The sequence below is a fragment of the Homarus americanus genome, unplaced genomic scaffold, assembly GCF_018991925.1.
Source record: "Homarus americanus isolate GMGI-L3 unplaced genomic scaffold, GMGI_Hamer_2.0 scaffold51859, whole genome shotgun sequence".
Lineage (NCBI taxonomy): Eukaryota > Metazoa > Arthropoda > Malacostraca > Decapoda > Nephropidae > Homarus > Homarus americanus.
The window spans coordinates 9,171,881-9,188,600 of NW_024711292.1; the positions used below are offsets into that span (position 1 = coordinate 9,171,881).

At 39.8% G+C, this 16,720-nt stretch overlaps 1 protein-coding gene across 3 annotated transcripts in view; it reads right to left on the bottom strand.

The window, feature by feature from the left end:
* The window catches only part of LOC121877254, a 137,526-nt gene that overhangs the window by 38,135 nt on the left and 82,671 nt on the right, over nt 1–16,720 (bottom strand). For all 3 annotated transcript variants that reach the window (XM_042383023.1, XM_042382944.1, XM_042383107.1), the window contains exons 19-22: nt 16,493–16,642; nt 3,677–3,853; nt 3,424–3,510; nt 3,013–3,208 (exon numbers count right to left, since the gene is read on the bottom strand). In XM_042383023.1, coding sequence (XP_042238957.1) covers nt 3,013–3,208; nt 3,424–3,510; nt 3,677–3,853; nt 16,493–16,642 — 610 coding nt within the window. The remainder of the gene's footprint in view (nt 1–3,012; nt 3,209–3,423; nt 3,511–3,676; nt 3,854–16,492; nt 16,643–16,720) is intronic.

The window sequence follows — 16,720 nt, forward strand, 5'->3', positions numbered from 1 at the left end:
TTCTCTCCCCACACTCACCATCCCCCCACTCCACTCCTCCCTCCCCCACCTCTTCTCTTCATCCCTCCCCCACGACTAACGTCAATCGTACATTCCATCCCATCACATTACCTTCCCCTGCATTCCCCAAACCCCTTCCCCCTATTCTACCCATGGCGACGATTTGGACTACTGTAATGAACACTCTCAGAACCGACGACATGGCTCCTCTCACTTGTATTTAGAGTTAAAACCTTTACAACAAAGGTCAATCCCACGTAACTTGAGCCGGATTAAGATATATGGAAAAAAACAAGCAACACCCATGGCCACCCCCCTACCCCAACCTAAAATCATAACCACCACTTCTCTATCTCCATCCGTTTCCCTCTATCTATAATAAAAAGTGTAACCCTACTCGGAAAAAAATAATGATGGGCCCTCCAAACAAATTAAAGATGAGGTGCACCCCACCCAAATAGGGATGGGCCCTCCATTTCCTTTGGCCTTCTTTTCTCCACATCCTTTCCACCCTCCCATCGCCCCAGTCACCCCAACCTACCACCCAATACCATGCAGTGGGCAGAAGGCCACACACTTTCTCTCCTCCTAAAAGTCTGTTCCGTTTAACCCACATTCTTTCACTACTAAACCTTCTTCCCCCTTTCCTATATTTCGCTATCAGTATCTCCCGCCTCGACTCCGCCATTTGTAATGGTTGCCTTGCGTAATTTGTAAAATCCACCGATAGAACGCAGAGGGTCAGCGTAGATGGTGTTAAATCTGAGTGGGCCGTGTAACCAGTGGGGTTCCCCAGGGGTCAGTACTAGGCCCACTCTTGTTCATAATCTACATGTACATAAACGATTTAGATACTGGGATCAGCAGTGACATAAGCAAGTTTGCGGATGACATCAAAATAGGGCGGCAAATTAATTCAGGGCAGGATGCAAATGCATTACAGGAGGATCTAAATAAACTGCAGGGGTGGTCTGAAAAATGGCAAATGAAATTCAACACCAGCAAGTGCAGCGTACTTAATATCTGAAGAACAAATACTTATAATGTATACAGCCTGAACAACATCAACCTAGAGAAGTCGACTTGTGAAAGAGACCTAGGGGTACTTGTAAGCCCGGACCTACGGCCTAGAAAACAGTGCGTTAATGTTCGAAATAAGGCAAACAGAGTATTGGGTTTTATATCTAGAAGTGTAAGTAACAAGAGTGCAGAGGTCTTATTGCAACTATATCTTGCGCTAGTTAGGCCGCACCTCGATTATGCGGTTCAGTTCTGGTGCCCCTATTATAGAATGGATATAAATTCACTAGAGTCGGTGCAGCGAAGAATGACAAAAATGATTCAGGGACTTAGAAACCTTCCATATCAGGATAGGTTAAAGAAACTTAACTTGCATTCCCTAGAAAGACGAAGAGTGCGGGGAGATATGATAGAAGTATTTAAGTGGGTGAAAGGAATCAATAAAGGGGATATAGATAAAGTTCTTATAATATCCGAGCAGGATAGGACTCGGAGCAACGGATTCAAGTTGGATAGGTTTAGGAAGGAGATAGGAAGAACTGGTTCACAAATAGGGTGGTGGACGAGTGGAACAAGCTTAACAACTTTGTAGTAAGTGCGGGAACTCTGGAAAGTTTCAAAAGGAGGCTATATAGATTCATGGATGATAGAGAGTGGTAGTAACTCTCGACAGGAGCTGCCATGCACAGGCCAACCGGCCTATTGCAGACTCCTTATGTTCTTATGTTCTTAATACCGGGGAGGTCACTCTACACTCAGATACTGGACCCACAACATCTCTCAACTGCTCCACACCACCCGCTCCCTCAGAAAGCTCCTCGCCCTACAGGAACTCTGAGCAAGCTTCTGACCTAGTAACTCCTTAACACTGCACTGTACAACAATATATATATATACAGAAAACGCATTGTGAGTTTCTATTCTACCTCAATCCTGAGTGTTAGATATATTACATGTACGTACGTTGCGAGACCATATAAAGAGAGTTTGACAACCTGCCACAACAGTACGCTACACGCGTTTACCGCTGTACTTTCTTTCCCCATTTTCCCCCTTAATTTTAAATAATGGGGTTCTACTATACAGTACTTTCATTATATGAGCTTGTGCTTGAAGAGTAAGGCTTTCTGATCACCAATTGTCCATCCATCTGCCTATAGAGGAAATGTTTCATATTATCAATTTCTTAAAAACCGCTATGTCAATTTTGCCGAGACTTTCTAGAAATATTCCTCGAAGAATCCCTTATGGTATTGTGTCCAATGTTAATGTTTGCCTGCCCATATAAATATTATGGCCTTGTAAGTTTCTTGTTATTATTCACAGTTACCATGTGTGACATCATGCTTTAGGTCCTTATGATTTTTTTTCCATATTTTTTTTAACCACCATTATACAAACACTAAACAAGTAAAAAAAATCTAGTTTCAATACTATATTTTATACATTACACTTATTACAATGAAGAACATGGTCTGGATTTGTCTTCAATTTTGAGGGACCACGAACGAAAACTATGTTATCTTGCCCCAAATATATTGACCTTTGTACGTCTAAATATACTGTATAGCTTTATGTAAAAAAAATATGATCCAAGAATCTAATTGAGAATCCAGATGCTGGTTTAACTAAGACACAAGTGAGCTATACTATGAGGTTTATATGACAAGAAAGAATTGCCATGAAACTATTAAAAATTAACTGAAAAGGAGTAAAATACAATATACTGTACAGACAAAACCTAATGAGGATTCAGATACATTACAGCCAGCACTACAGACATGTTCCTCTTTCTGTAGCTTCTTCGCCTTTGTCTAAGGGAGAGCTATACGCACTAAGTTACTACCCTCAACATCCATAGAAGTAGAAAAAAAAAGTGTGTAGATAAGCAAATGATAATGTAAGAATGACAGAACCAACAAAGTTCTTCAAAAATATTAAATTTCATTTCCATGATATACAAGCAACATACTGTATACGTGTACATCCTACCTTCACTACCAATAGCCCAACCGAAGATAGGAGTTCTGCAGTATTTCCAAGAAACTGGCATGTTGGGTGAAAAGCACTGGTTGCCCTCAAGGTCCAGCCACTTCTCAAAGTGACGAGCACTGTCAGGAATGTGACACTCGTACACTACGATGTGGTGGACATGTGCCAAGTTCTTCTCCTCAATCACTGAAGCATACTGATACAAAACAAGCAACTTATGAGTCAAAACAGTGATGTACCAAGATGATGAAAACTTGTGACAACAGTTAAATAGATTATGCTCATGTAACCAAAATATGAAACATTTAAGACTCTTTATGAAGAACTTACACCACTTTCAGGATATTATTTAAAATACTAATAAACAAGAATGAAGAAGAATCTATATAAACTTATAAGTATAGAACTTACCCCAATGATATTATTTTTACTGGTCAAGGGAGGCATCTTAAAAAGTTTGCACCAGTACAGAGTATCAAGGTTACCAGGAAGGCTTACCTGTAGAGTATACAAGATGTGTAATATATAGAATATCTACAAATATGTATCCTATCATATAACATTAACAAATGCTATTTAAAAAAATAAGTCATGAGTTAGAAAGTCCCTCAAAAGATTGTCTAGACACTGTGTCTTACAGAAATTTGTTAAAAATACCACTAACATTAGGAGAAAAAAGATCCCACATCTTCACATCCTCACTGAAAGATGGTAAAATGAACTGAGGTTCCTGTAAGTAGAGGCTCTTTGTCCCTCGCTGATCATATTCATGCCGCTTCATGCTTGTCTTATCAACTGGATCCTCGTTGTTGTAGGCCCAGATAACTCTCACTGTGTCACCCTGTGTAATAGTTTAGGGATTAATCGTATCTTTATTTATACTAGTATGTGTACACGAATGAAAATATCTCCATTGTCTCATATCTTTTCTTTATGTTGAAGAAAAATATAAAAAAAATAACTTAAATATAACATCAAAGGGGAAAATCTCCAAATGCGATTATTGTACAATGAAAAAGAATTTACAGTATTTCAACAGCAACCAGTAATCAAATAAGATCATTTTGGTCAAGGAGGGGCGAGGAGAATACAATGATGACACTCCCGCCTATCATCACTGCAGTGTCAGATGTGGAAGGGAGTCAATAAGTGTGACCCTACCAGGTAGAGGTATCCCCCCTTTAACAAAGGGGTTGCGTTCCTGAAAACCTAACATTAAGCAAAATATCACTAACCGAGGGACAGCAAAGTACAGAGGGCGAACAACAGGTACAAACGGCAGTTCGGTAAACACTGATTACAGTCCTATACTGTACCGCACTCTTTAGTGATAACAAGAAACAAGTTTTCTTGGAACATTTTCAAAGTTGACAGGTGATTTATTAACACCAAACTTCTATACAAACGACTTAGAGAGCAAAGGGTGAACCTAGTGCGAACAAATTTCATATTGCATACGTCAAATATAAGCATAAATTGCTATGATTAACAATAATATTAATACATAGAACATCATAAAATACAATAGAACATATTTTACATAAAAAACATAACTTCTTCCACACTCAAACCATCCTCTGGGCAACGCAATACAGTTCAGTCACGCAGTCACCCGGCTGACTCCGAGGCGGAGTAGCAATCTATGTCAGGGATAATCGGAAGTGTGAAATAATTAAGGAAATGAAAACTGAACTGAATACAGAAACAATTTGGATAGAATTAATCGATGGTAGAGAAAAATTAATCGCAGGATTAATATATAGACCTCCTAATCTTGATAGAGCTAATGAACGACTTATTTGGAATGAAATGCAAAAGGCTTCCAAACACAGCAAAGTCTGCATAGTAGGCAACTTTAACTTTAGCCAAATAGACTGGATCGACCTTACAGGTAACTCAGAATCAGAGGATTTTCTTGAAACCGTTCAGGACTGCTTCCTAAGTCAACATATAACCGAACCCACAAGGGGTAATAATATTCTCGATTTGGTTCTGTCAAACAGAGAAAACCTCATTAGTAATGTCGAGGTAGGGAACGAACTTGCCAACGGCGATCACAAAGAAATTAGATTTTAATTTAAATTTAATGGCAGACGAAAGGAAAATTTCATTAAAGTTCAAGATTTCAGAAGGGCAAACTTTGATAGGTTGAAAAGACAGCTGAGAGAAGGGGTATCGCGTTTGGGGATGAATTACATGACCTCACGGGAGGTGACCTCACACAATGTACCCACAGAGGGCGAGCTCACTTCACCTGGAGACCTGACAACGATATCCTCACAAAATATGACGGTTGAGGATGACCTGATCACGAGACTCTGAGGTTGACGAGTTCCACAACAATTTAAATAATGCGTTACTTAATGCACAAAGGCAGAACATACCATACACAAAACTCAGATCAAACGGCAATGACCCTAAATGGATAAACAATTATTTAAAGAATATTATTGGATAGAGAAAGGCTATAGGTAGAAGGATAAATCGTGAAGTTTACCACCGAGATTATTATAAGGTATTGGCCAGTCGGGTTAAGACCGAGATAAGAAAAGCAAAGAGGAACATAAGAACATAAGAATGGAGGAAACTGCAGCGGGCCTATTGACCCATACTGGGCAGTCCCGTTTATACCCAACCCCTATTGCTCATATAAGCATCCAACCTATGTTTGAAGCTATCCAGCGTATTCGAGTTAATGATGATATTTGGTAACTTGTTACATTCATCCACTACTCTGTTTCCAAACAAGTGTTTGCCTATTTCACGCAGAAATCTAAATTTGTCTAATTTAAAACCATTGTTACGAGTTCGCTCCTGGTTGGATAGTTTGAGTACCTTTGTAATATCCCCTTTGTTTAACCCTGACTTCCATTTATACACCTCTATCATGTCACCCCTCACTCTATGTCTCTCGAGGGAGTGCAAATTAAGATGCTTTAACCTGTCTCTGTATTCAAGGTTCCTAATGCCCGGGATTAGTCTTGTCATTCTCCTCTGGATTCTTTCCAATGATTCTATATCCATTCTCTAATACGGTGACAAGAACTGAACTGCGTAATCCAGGTGAGGTCTCGCAAGCGCTAGATATAATTTTAAGATGACCTCGCTAGTCTTGTAACTAACACTACTTTATATGAACCCAAGTACTTTATTAGCCTTGTTACTAGCAAAAACACATTGTTTACTTGGCTTAAGATTCCTACTTATCATTACTCCTAAATCTCTCTCGCAGTCGGATTCCACAATGGCATCATTGTTCATCTGGTAACTGGTTTCCCTGTTTACATCTCCTATACTGAGTACTTTACATTTGTCCACATTGAATTTCATCTGCCATTTTTCCGACCATTCGAAAAATTTGTTTACATCTTCCTGTAGTTTTGCAGAGTCCTCGTCAGATTTAATTACACGTCCTATTTTAGTGTCATCAGCATATTTACTTATGTTGCTGTCTATGCCGATATCTATGTCGTTTATGTATATAATAAATAATAATGGTAAAACTATTGAGCCTTGGGGAACTCCACTAGTGACGTTGCTCCAATGCGATTCAGTGCCGTTTATGCTCATTCTCCGTTTCCTGTCCCGTAACCACGCCCTAATCCATTTAAGGATATTACCTTTGATGCCATGCGCTTCTACCTTTCTAATTAGCCTTTCGTGGGGGACTCTTTCGAAGGCTTTGCTAAAGTCGAGATATACCACATCATAATTGTGCCCCTCCTCCACCGATTAGAAAACTGATGAAAAGAATGTTAATAGATTAGTTAGGCATGAACGCCCGCTTGTGAAGCCATGTTGGGAATCATTGATCAACTTGTGCTTCTCCAGGTGGTTTCCAATAGAGTTTGAAATAATTGATTCTAGTAATTTGCCTACTATTGATGTTAGGCTGCGTGGGCGGTAGTTAGAGGATAGTGATCTATCCCCCTTCTTGAAAATCGGTATTACATTCGCTATCCTCCAGGATTCGGGTACGACACCTGCACCTGTTTTTAATGACATGTTAAACAACTTTGCTAAGGGCATGCTGAGCTCATCCTTACCTTCCTTTAATACTCTGACAAATATCTCATCGGGACCAGGTGACTTATTAGGTTTCAGTTTGTCTATTTGCTTATTAACATCGCTACTAGTCACTACTATCTCGCTTAATTTGTTTTCTTCACTATCTCTGAATAGAGTCGGTGCCTCGGGTATCATGTTTAAATTTTCGGTGATGAAAACTGTTGAAAAATATTTATTCAAATTATTGCTCATTTCTCCGTCGTTATCAGTTAGCTCGCCGGTATCTGAGCGTATTGGTCCAATCTTATCTCGTGTTTTAGTTTGATACATTTGGTAGAATCCTTTGGGGTTTGTTTTCGCCTCTCCTGCTACCTTCAGTTCATAGTTCCTCTTGGCTTTTCTTATCTCGGTCTTAACCCTACCGGCCAATACCTTATAATACTCCCGGAGGTATAATTCGCCACGATTTATCCTTCTACCTATAGCCTTCCTTTGGCCAATAATGTTCTTTAAATAATTATTTATCCATTTAGGGTCATTGTTGTCTGATCTGAGTTTTTTGTATGGTATGTTCTGCCTTTGTGCATTAAGTAACTTGTTATTTAAATTGTCGTGGAACTCGGCAATCTCAGATTTCGTTATCAGGTCGGTGTCATCTGTCAGGTTCATATCCAAGCGTGACACCCCCTCTCCCAGCTGCCTCTTTAAACTATCAAAGTTTGCCCTTCTGAAATCTGGGACTTTAATGGAATAAAGAACTGAAGGTAGCAAGGGAGGCGAAGTCAAACCCCAAGGGATTCCTTCAGATGTATTAAACTAAACCACGAGACAAGATTGGACCAATGCAGTCAGATACCGGAGAGCTAACGGATAACGATGGAGAAATGAGCAATAATCTGAACAGATATTTTTCAACAGTTTTCACCACCGAAAATTTAAACATGATACCCGAGGCACCGACTATATACATAGTGAAGAAAGAAGATAAAGCGAGTAGTGACTAGTAACGATGTTAGTAAGCAAATAAACAAGCTAAAGCCTAATAAGTCACCAGTTCCAGACGAGATATTTGCCAAAGTAATAAAGGAATGTAAGGAAGAGCTTAGCATGCCCTTAGCAAACTTGTTTAACATGTCATTAAAAACGGGTGTAGTACCAAAATCCTGGAGGATACCGATTTTCAAGAAGGGAGATAGACTACCATCCTCTAACTACCGTCCAATCAGTTTAACGTCAGTTGCAAGCAAATTGCTGGAAGCAATAATTTCAAACTCTATTCGAAATCACCAGGAGAATCTCAAGTTGATCATTGATTTCCAACATGGTTTCACAAGTTGGGCGTTCATGTCTGACCAATCGATTAACATTCTTTCCAGCTGTTTTCGAATCAGTGGACGACGGGCACGATTATGATGTGGTTTACCCAGACTTTAGCAAAGGCTTAGACAGTCCCCCCCACGAAAGAGTAATACGAAAATTGGAGGATCATGGCATTGGAGGAGATATTCTAAAATGGATTAGGGCGTGGTTACAGGACAGGAAACAGCGAGTAAGCATTAACGGCACGAAATCCGATTGGGGTAATCTCACTAGTGGATTACCCCAAAGCTCAGTACGTGGACCATTATTATTTATTATATACATCTAAATAAACGACTTAGATATGGGCATAGACAGCAACATAAGTAAATTTGCTGATGACACTAAAATAGGACGTGTTATTAAATCTAACGAGGACTCAGCAAAACTACAGGAAGATCTAAACAAATTTTTCGAATGGTCTGAAAAATGGCAGATGAAATTTAATGTGGACAAATGAAAAGTACGGAGTCTAGGAGATGTAAACAGAAAAACCAGATATCAGATGAACAACGTTGTTATAGAAATCCGACTGCGAGAGAGATTTAGGGGTAATGATAAATAGGAATCTTTAACCAAGACAACAATGTTTATTTGCTCGAAACAAGGCTAACAAAGTATCGTACTTAGGTTCATACAAAGGAGTGTTAGTTACAAGACTAGCGAGGTTATCCTAAAACTATATGTTGCTCTTTTGAGACCTCACTTGGATTACGCGGTTCAGTTCTGGTCACCGTACTACAGAATGGATATAGAATCCCGAGAAAGAACTCAGAGGAGAATGACAAGACTAATCCCGGGCTTTAGGAACCTTGAGTACAGAGACAGGTTAAAGCATCTTAATTTGCACTCCCCCGAGAGACGTAGAGTGAAGGGCAATACGATCGAGGTTTATAAATGGAAGTCAGGGCTAAACATGGTGAGATTACAAAGGTACTCAAAATATCCAACCAGGAGGGAACTCGTAGTAATGGTTTTAGATTAGACACATTTAGATTTAGGCGCAAAATAGGTAAACATTTGTTTGGAAATAGAGTAGTGGATGAGTTGAATAAGTTACCAAGCATCATTAACTCGAATGCGCTGGATAGCTACAAACCTAGGTTGGATGGTACAAACGAGACTGCCCAGTATGGGCCAATAGGCCCGCTGCAGTTTCCCCCATTCTTATGAGGTTATTTTTAACCTAAGAGATACTGTATATACAGGACAGAAACATTATAATTATAATATGAAGGGCACAGGCAATAATAAGTACAAATCATCATAGTAACTATCTTTACTAACTAATGAATAACAAATAAACAATATTTTATCATGAATGAGTTATTGTAGAATGAGTGAAAGAGGGAGGAGTCGGTGTGAAACACACTGAGTGGAAACTAAGCTCTTTGGGGGAGAAGTAACCCGCGCGGTCACTTCCCTTTCTACCTCACCCCACTACGTACCTCCTGTACCTTAATATATGTTCTAATTGCGATATAGAGATGAATTTTGTACCATAATTATCCTGAATAAATTCTCTACCAGACTTTGCCATTCATGGGCTTAGGGACAGCTACCCTCCAAAAATTCCCATCTACCTTTGATATATCTCTGCTGTGCACGCTGTCAAGCAAAAAAAATAAAGCAGACATATAAAGCAAGCATAATGAGCCTTAAACAAGCAATGTAAAGCATAAATTGAGACTGTTAGTTACCTGTGCTGAGGATGGTAGAGATGGTCTAGGGTGGCAAGTTCAAGTCTATACCATTCTTATTATGTGCTGAAGAAGAACTATCACTGGGTCGCTTAGGCATGATTGCATAACACACAAAGTCAGAAATAGCGAAAAAACAGAAAGTCGAGACACATGGTAAGTGTAAACAAGAGCAAAGATGGCGGGAATGAGTCAGAAGCAATATGCACAGCCCTCTCTTGGCAAGAATTCGCATTAACTCACCACCCTCCAAATTCAAAACAGCTATGCCGCTCCTCTCCTGATCGTCGGATATCCGGGGTGTCAACAAAACGTGTAGGGTATTTCCCCTATATGTAATCATCGGCTATGTAATGCGGCGGTTATTGGGTAGTCAGTTTTCGGGATATACCTGTACAGTAAATCGTCTGGCATTGTCATGGTCACCTTGACTGCTAGTCTGTTTTAGAACCTGATTCTTATTATACTACACGCCCGCAAAACATGAGTGGGTAGCTGGTTAGCTATCCCTACGAGAGATGCTGTTTGTGTTTGAACCACCATGCTTCCCCCTGCCATGACGCGTCCTCTCCCGTTGTTCTACAGATCCAATTTGTGGCTCTTGGAACACCCAACGACTGCCCCGGAGTCAGTAGATAACCAGCAGGGAGCAATATATGAGCGATGGCGCTGATTCGACATGATTAATTTACTCCAAGTCCGCCTCGTGGGGCTGGACCCCAAACTGTCAACACGTGTCGGAGTATAGCCGACCACAACAGCGGTCGGCAGTGTTACAGGCGCCAGTGCTATACCCTAGGACATGCCTTAGAGTTATATGGTCCACAGTGTTGTTGTATGTGTTTGGGGATAATTAATTGGAAATAATTATCCCATGTTGGGTAGTGGACCCATGTATGAGTTGGTCTCAGAATAACATGTTGTGTGTTGTGAGTGCATCTCATATGTACTACCAACAGTTAGTAAGGGGACCATATGTAAGTTTGTCATGTATGCAATGAAATGTATCACCATTAATGTGGGTGAAGTAAAAGTATCCACTTGGATTGGCAGCTGAGAGAAGCCAAGGGGTTGTCATGTTACTATGTAATGTAATGTAACACCAGTAAGATTGTGAGTAATAAGAGTATAGTATCTGAGTAATTTGTAGTTGAGTAAAGCCGAGGAGTTGCACCTTGGAGTTGTATGTTAATAATATATTTTTCCCCACTTTGATTCCATATTAATAAACATTTTTTTTACCATTAGGGGTATTAATTTTCCCGCAGTAGCTCACCTTTATTTCCGTCCAAGTGACTTGATATCAGAATTACAATACCCATGTGTCCTAGACCCTCGTCATCCTACCAAAAAGAACTGAGGTTATGTAGTAACCAATGAACTGAAGTAAGTAAAAAGGACAAGAGAAGTATGAGTAAGATAAGGGTGTTGTGTGTGTGTTGGAAAAAAAACCGCCCCCTTACAGCATCAGTCAGTATAAATTATCTGGTGTTAGCAGTATAAATCATCTGGCATTAGCAAGTATAAATCGTCTGTCGTTTGCCAAAATAAACTATCAAAAGTCCACTTGCCCGAGCAATTGACCACCACAGATGCATTCAAACATATATACTGTATGTTTTTTTCTATTAAAATCGCAAAAAAAAAATCTGTATTTTTTTCAAAATTCCTAATGGGTAATTTTTTTTCCATAACCTAAATTAAGGTCTAAATTTGTAAATTCCGTAAGGGCGAAATTTCATAACCAGAAATTCCGTAACCAGGCGGATGCTTGTATTATTATAGCGGATTATTATAGCGGATTACTTATACTTTTATCCTCTTTGACACTGATCGGATTGTTAACCGCTTGGGCAGTCGGTCATGTATCAGTTGCACGCTTTGGCAAGTACTGGGCAAGCACTGAGTCCTAAATGTATCTGAATTTGCTCCACTGTTGATCAAGTCTGGTTTTGAAAGAGCTCACACTCGGTGCCGTCACAACACTCTCTGGCAGATTGTTCCAAGAGTTCACAATTCTCACTCCGAAAAAATTTGCACTAACAGCTTTCTGAATTTGTGAAGTTGTGGCACTTCTTCAACCTTGGGCTGTGACCCCTTATGGGGCGGGCGTCCGCCAGTTCCAGGTATGTACAGTCCCCCTCATTAGTGCGTTTACAGGAGCTCGTCAGGTTTTGTACAGTGTGGCAACTCTGTATTTGGTTATTGGAAACTCACATAGTAAACATACTATGGAATTAAAGTGAAAAAATATTAAAACAAATATATATTTGTAAAGATTTATGGAATGTTTAAATGTTTAATAAGAAATGCATTAAACAGACTGTTATTAGATCGTATCTTTTGCCTAGTGGACGGTGGTATAGCGAGGTGAAGTGACGGAAAGAGAATGTGGGGTGGGAGGGAGGGGCAGCAGGGAAGGAAGTGGAGGCAGGTCATGGTTTTCGTGAATTATGAAATGTTAACACTCAATTGAGGTTTAAGTTTTTATCTATTATTTTCCTAGTCTGCTTTATTATTCAGATAACATTCACACTGTTCATTTTAAAATTTGGCCAGTGTGTGAACATGAGGAGGTTTGAAGTTAATTGCAGTGATTCTTTATTCACATGTGCTTGTTGCTTGCTAGAACAATCTACAATATATTAATAGAGTAAATAAAACATGTAATAATAATAAGAGTGCTTGCAATCTGTCTCTGTATCCAAGGTGCATGTCACGTCTGGTAGAATGGTAAACTGTAAATGAAAATATGACTGTTTTCTAAGCACAACTAATTCCCTTTCTTTAAGCTATAATATATAATTATTTATCTGTAAAGGGATCAGGGCCAAGCGAGGGGTGTGAATTGATTGATCTTTGATAACATACAGTACCGTTTTCAGTGTTTGACACTTGTATCATTTAAGAAATTTTCATTCAGGTGTCATTTCAAACATTATATTTTTCCGATAATGTTTTACTAACCCGGCACCAAATGAAACCTAGATAATATGGGAATTATGGTGAAATTGCACGCTGTCGTTATAAAAGGGAACGCGGGCTGCCGTGCAGGAGGTGGTAAGTTGTCCCGCCTTTCTCCCTCCCTCCTCCGCCACCCCTTACTAGCTACACACACAAGCGTAGTTTTGGATCTTAAATATATTCGTATTTCATAATATATTTCTATAATAATAATCGACTTTTCGGAACTGGACGGTAAATTCAGATTAATTCCTTATTCAAATTGTTTAATTAATTTTTGAAAAATAATGTTACGACCCTTCTTTCCGCCTCTTATCCAGCGGCCAGGTCGTATATACAGAAACAGTAGATATATCACATGTTTCGTCGAATTCCCACTAGCTGTCCTGCCAGTCTCCGGTAAATTCCCGACGATCGGTATCAGTGTACAGACAAACAAAAGGAAAATAGATTTCCATCAGTTCACAGACACACACTTGTGAACTGTATTCGTCTTTAATAGTCATTAATTCTTCACAGCACTGTTCACAGGGTATGCCTTCACAACTATGCTTCTCACTTCGAACATGCATACCGTCACCACACTACCAGTGACCAATTCCTTAGTTTTATCACCTTTATATTGTTAGCAACAATTCCACAATACTTGCACAATACTTAACTTCAGTTGTCACTACTAGGCTTGTACTTCACACTGAGCAGAAACGATCGACTGACTTATAGGCCGCTCGCGGGTATTTAAATAGGTCTCGTCAGACGCCTATAATAGGGCATTCTCGCGATAACCAAACGCTGGAGAGCGGACCGAGACACGCCTGGAGAGGTCTAGAATGATCTAGGCTTACAATACGTAAGTAAATCATAAAAAAATTTATGCAATACATTATAGAAAATTTTTACATAGATAATACATCAATATATACAAGAAAATCTCCCTAAACTTGCCAATAGAAAACAATCAAAACTACCAGCTCACAAAAATTATAATACCAAATTATGCCTCGGCATAATGATCCGAATTAACGAGGGTGCAGTAAAAAAAAGGATTGAAGAAAATTAGTATATTTACCCGAAAATGCGAGCTGAAAAACAACAACAAAGCTCACAGTTGCAGGAAGTTGACAAACCAACACTGAACCCCCCCCCCTCCCTCCTTCCACTCCCACGATTCCCTTTACGTTTTTTTTACCTTTATTCTAATAATTTATCTTATTTTGTTTTGCGTTCTACAGTATATGAACAATTGTAATGCGTGTAACAGTAAAAACAAAAATTTAAGTATATCTTCCCGAAAATAGTTGAAAAATAACAATAACCAACTCACAGCACGTGGGTCACATCACCACCACCAACAACACTTACCACCACCAACACTCACCACCACTCACCACCACCACCACCACTCAACACCATTCACCATCATCACTACCAACACTCCCCTCCTACCCCCTCTACCCTTTCCATGACCGTACACTAACTACCACAGACGTAAGAATTTTTTCTTTCTTTTTTCACGGGAAACAGCCCATTCGCTTACAGGTCACCGACCCACAACGGGGCTCGGGGGATTGGAGGGGGGGACAAGAGTAAACGAAAATTTAAAAAAAAGTAAAAAAGAAGAGAGAAAAATACTATTAACCTACACCACGAATTTACCGGAAAACCAGCTTTTTAGAGTGAGGCAGATTGTAAGAGAATGTAAACACAGAAGAAGCAGGGCATTCCACAGTTTGGCTGTGTGAGGAAAGAAGGGTGTACTATAACGGGTTATTCTAGTGTGACCGACATCCACAGAAAAACGGTGGGCACCGCGGGCAAGACGTGTGTTACGAGCCCATGGTCTTGCCGGCGGTACACAGAATGCCAAATCCACCGAACATTGCCCGTTAAAGTACCTGTAAAATAGAGAGTGAAGCAAGATTGCGGCGAAGAAAAAGGAAAGATAGATTATCAACTAAAGGAGGAGACTTAATAAGACGAAATGCCTTTGATTCCACCCTATCTAACAGTTGGACAGAAGAAGAACCACCCCAGATATGAGAGTAATACTCCAAGTTAAGACGAGTGAATCCCTTACAAACTTGAAGTAACCGCTCAGAAGTGAAGTAGCTACAGCATCTGTACAGCATTCCCAGCTTTCGGGAGGCAGCTTTAGTAATGTTGAGGATGTGTGGCTTCCATGACATATTTGAGGAAATGGTGAGGCCTAGCAGATCTATTTTAGAATTTGGCAGAATGATTGCGTCCTGAAATGTGATTGGTGGGAGATCATCTAATTTGGAAAGTGTAATTGGTAAATACTGTTTTATTACTATTGAATTTAACCCAGTTTCTACCTCCCCATTCAGAGATGCTGCACAGATCCGCATTGACAGATGAAATGATATCAGCTATAGAATCAGATCTAGTTTGAGAATTAGGGGGAAGGGAGAAATGTGAAGAAGAGTGAAGAGTAGAATCGTCAGCGTAAGAATGGATAGAATTAGTCGAAGTGTGAAGTAACTCACTGATAAAAAGAAGGAAGAGAGTAGGTGAAAGAACAGAACCCCGTGGGACACCACTATTGGTAGAGAAAGAGCGAGAGATCAATCCCTCGACAACAACTGCCATGGATCGGTTCTCAAGGAAGCTAGAAATTCGAGAACAAAGTGGAGGAAAGAAACCATAAGAGGGAAGTCTAGAAGGCAAAGACTTGTGCCATACCCTGTCAAATGCTTTGGAGATGTCGAGGGCCACGACGAAAGTTACCCCCAAATCCCTAAGAGAGGATGACCAAAGATGGGTGCAGTAGGAGAGCAGATCGCTAGTAGATCTCGCCTGGCGAAAGCCATAGTGGTGAGCCAACAAAGGAGAAAGGCGTTCAAGGTGACGGAGAAAATGAGAATTTAAGATAGTTCCGAAAATCTTGGAGAGAGATGAAGTGAGGGCAATGGGGCGATAGTTAGAGGGATTGGAATGGTCACCCTTCTTCGGGATGGGCTGAACTGAGGCCTGCCTGTATATTTTTTATTCTTTTCATACCGAAAGATTACCTATACCGAACTGGCTGCGAACCAATTGTTTCGGTACGTGCACTGTACTAATGTAATACCTATCCGTATTGTCTGTACTCATGCTAAACTGTTTAACTACATTGTCCATTAACATGTTTATCCAATTGTAAAACTGAATAACAATTTTACAAATAAATATTATTAATATTATTATTAATATTATTACAGTATTATTATTATTATTAAAATTATTATTATTATTATTATTATTATTATTATTATTACATTACATTATACCAGCTATGCCATAAGTAACATGCCATTTGAATGAGATTCCAGTAAGGCACAAAACATGATAAGAAAACTGTAGGTGCTAAATCAAAATATGAAATTAGAAGGTTAGTGATGGTGAACAATTTATTACTTCTTTCAGTAAACTGGTTTATGATGTCTTACTGAAAGCTGATAGTCAGAGCCATGGTCGCAGGTGTTCCACGAGCGGGAGAATCTCAGGACTGTGTGGGTGTCATTCTGGTACCCACCTAGCAGCTCCGCGTCCTGAGACTCGTCCACACTTGGTGGCTCATACCCGTTGGAGTATCGGTCCTGGGGAGAATCATTCCCACCCGGAGGGGAAAGAGATAATTAGCTTCTTGCGCTGAATCCTTGTGTGTCTGAACAAAA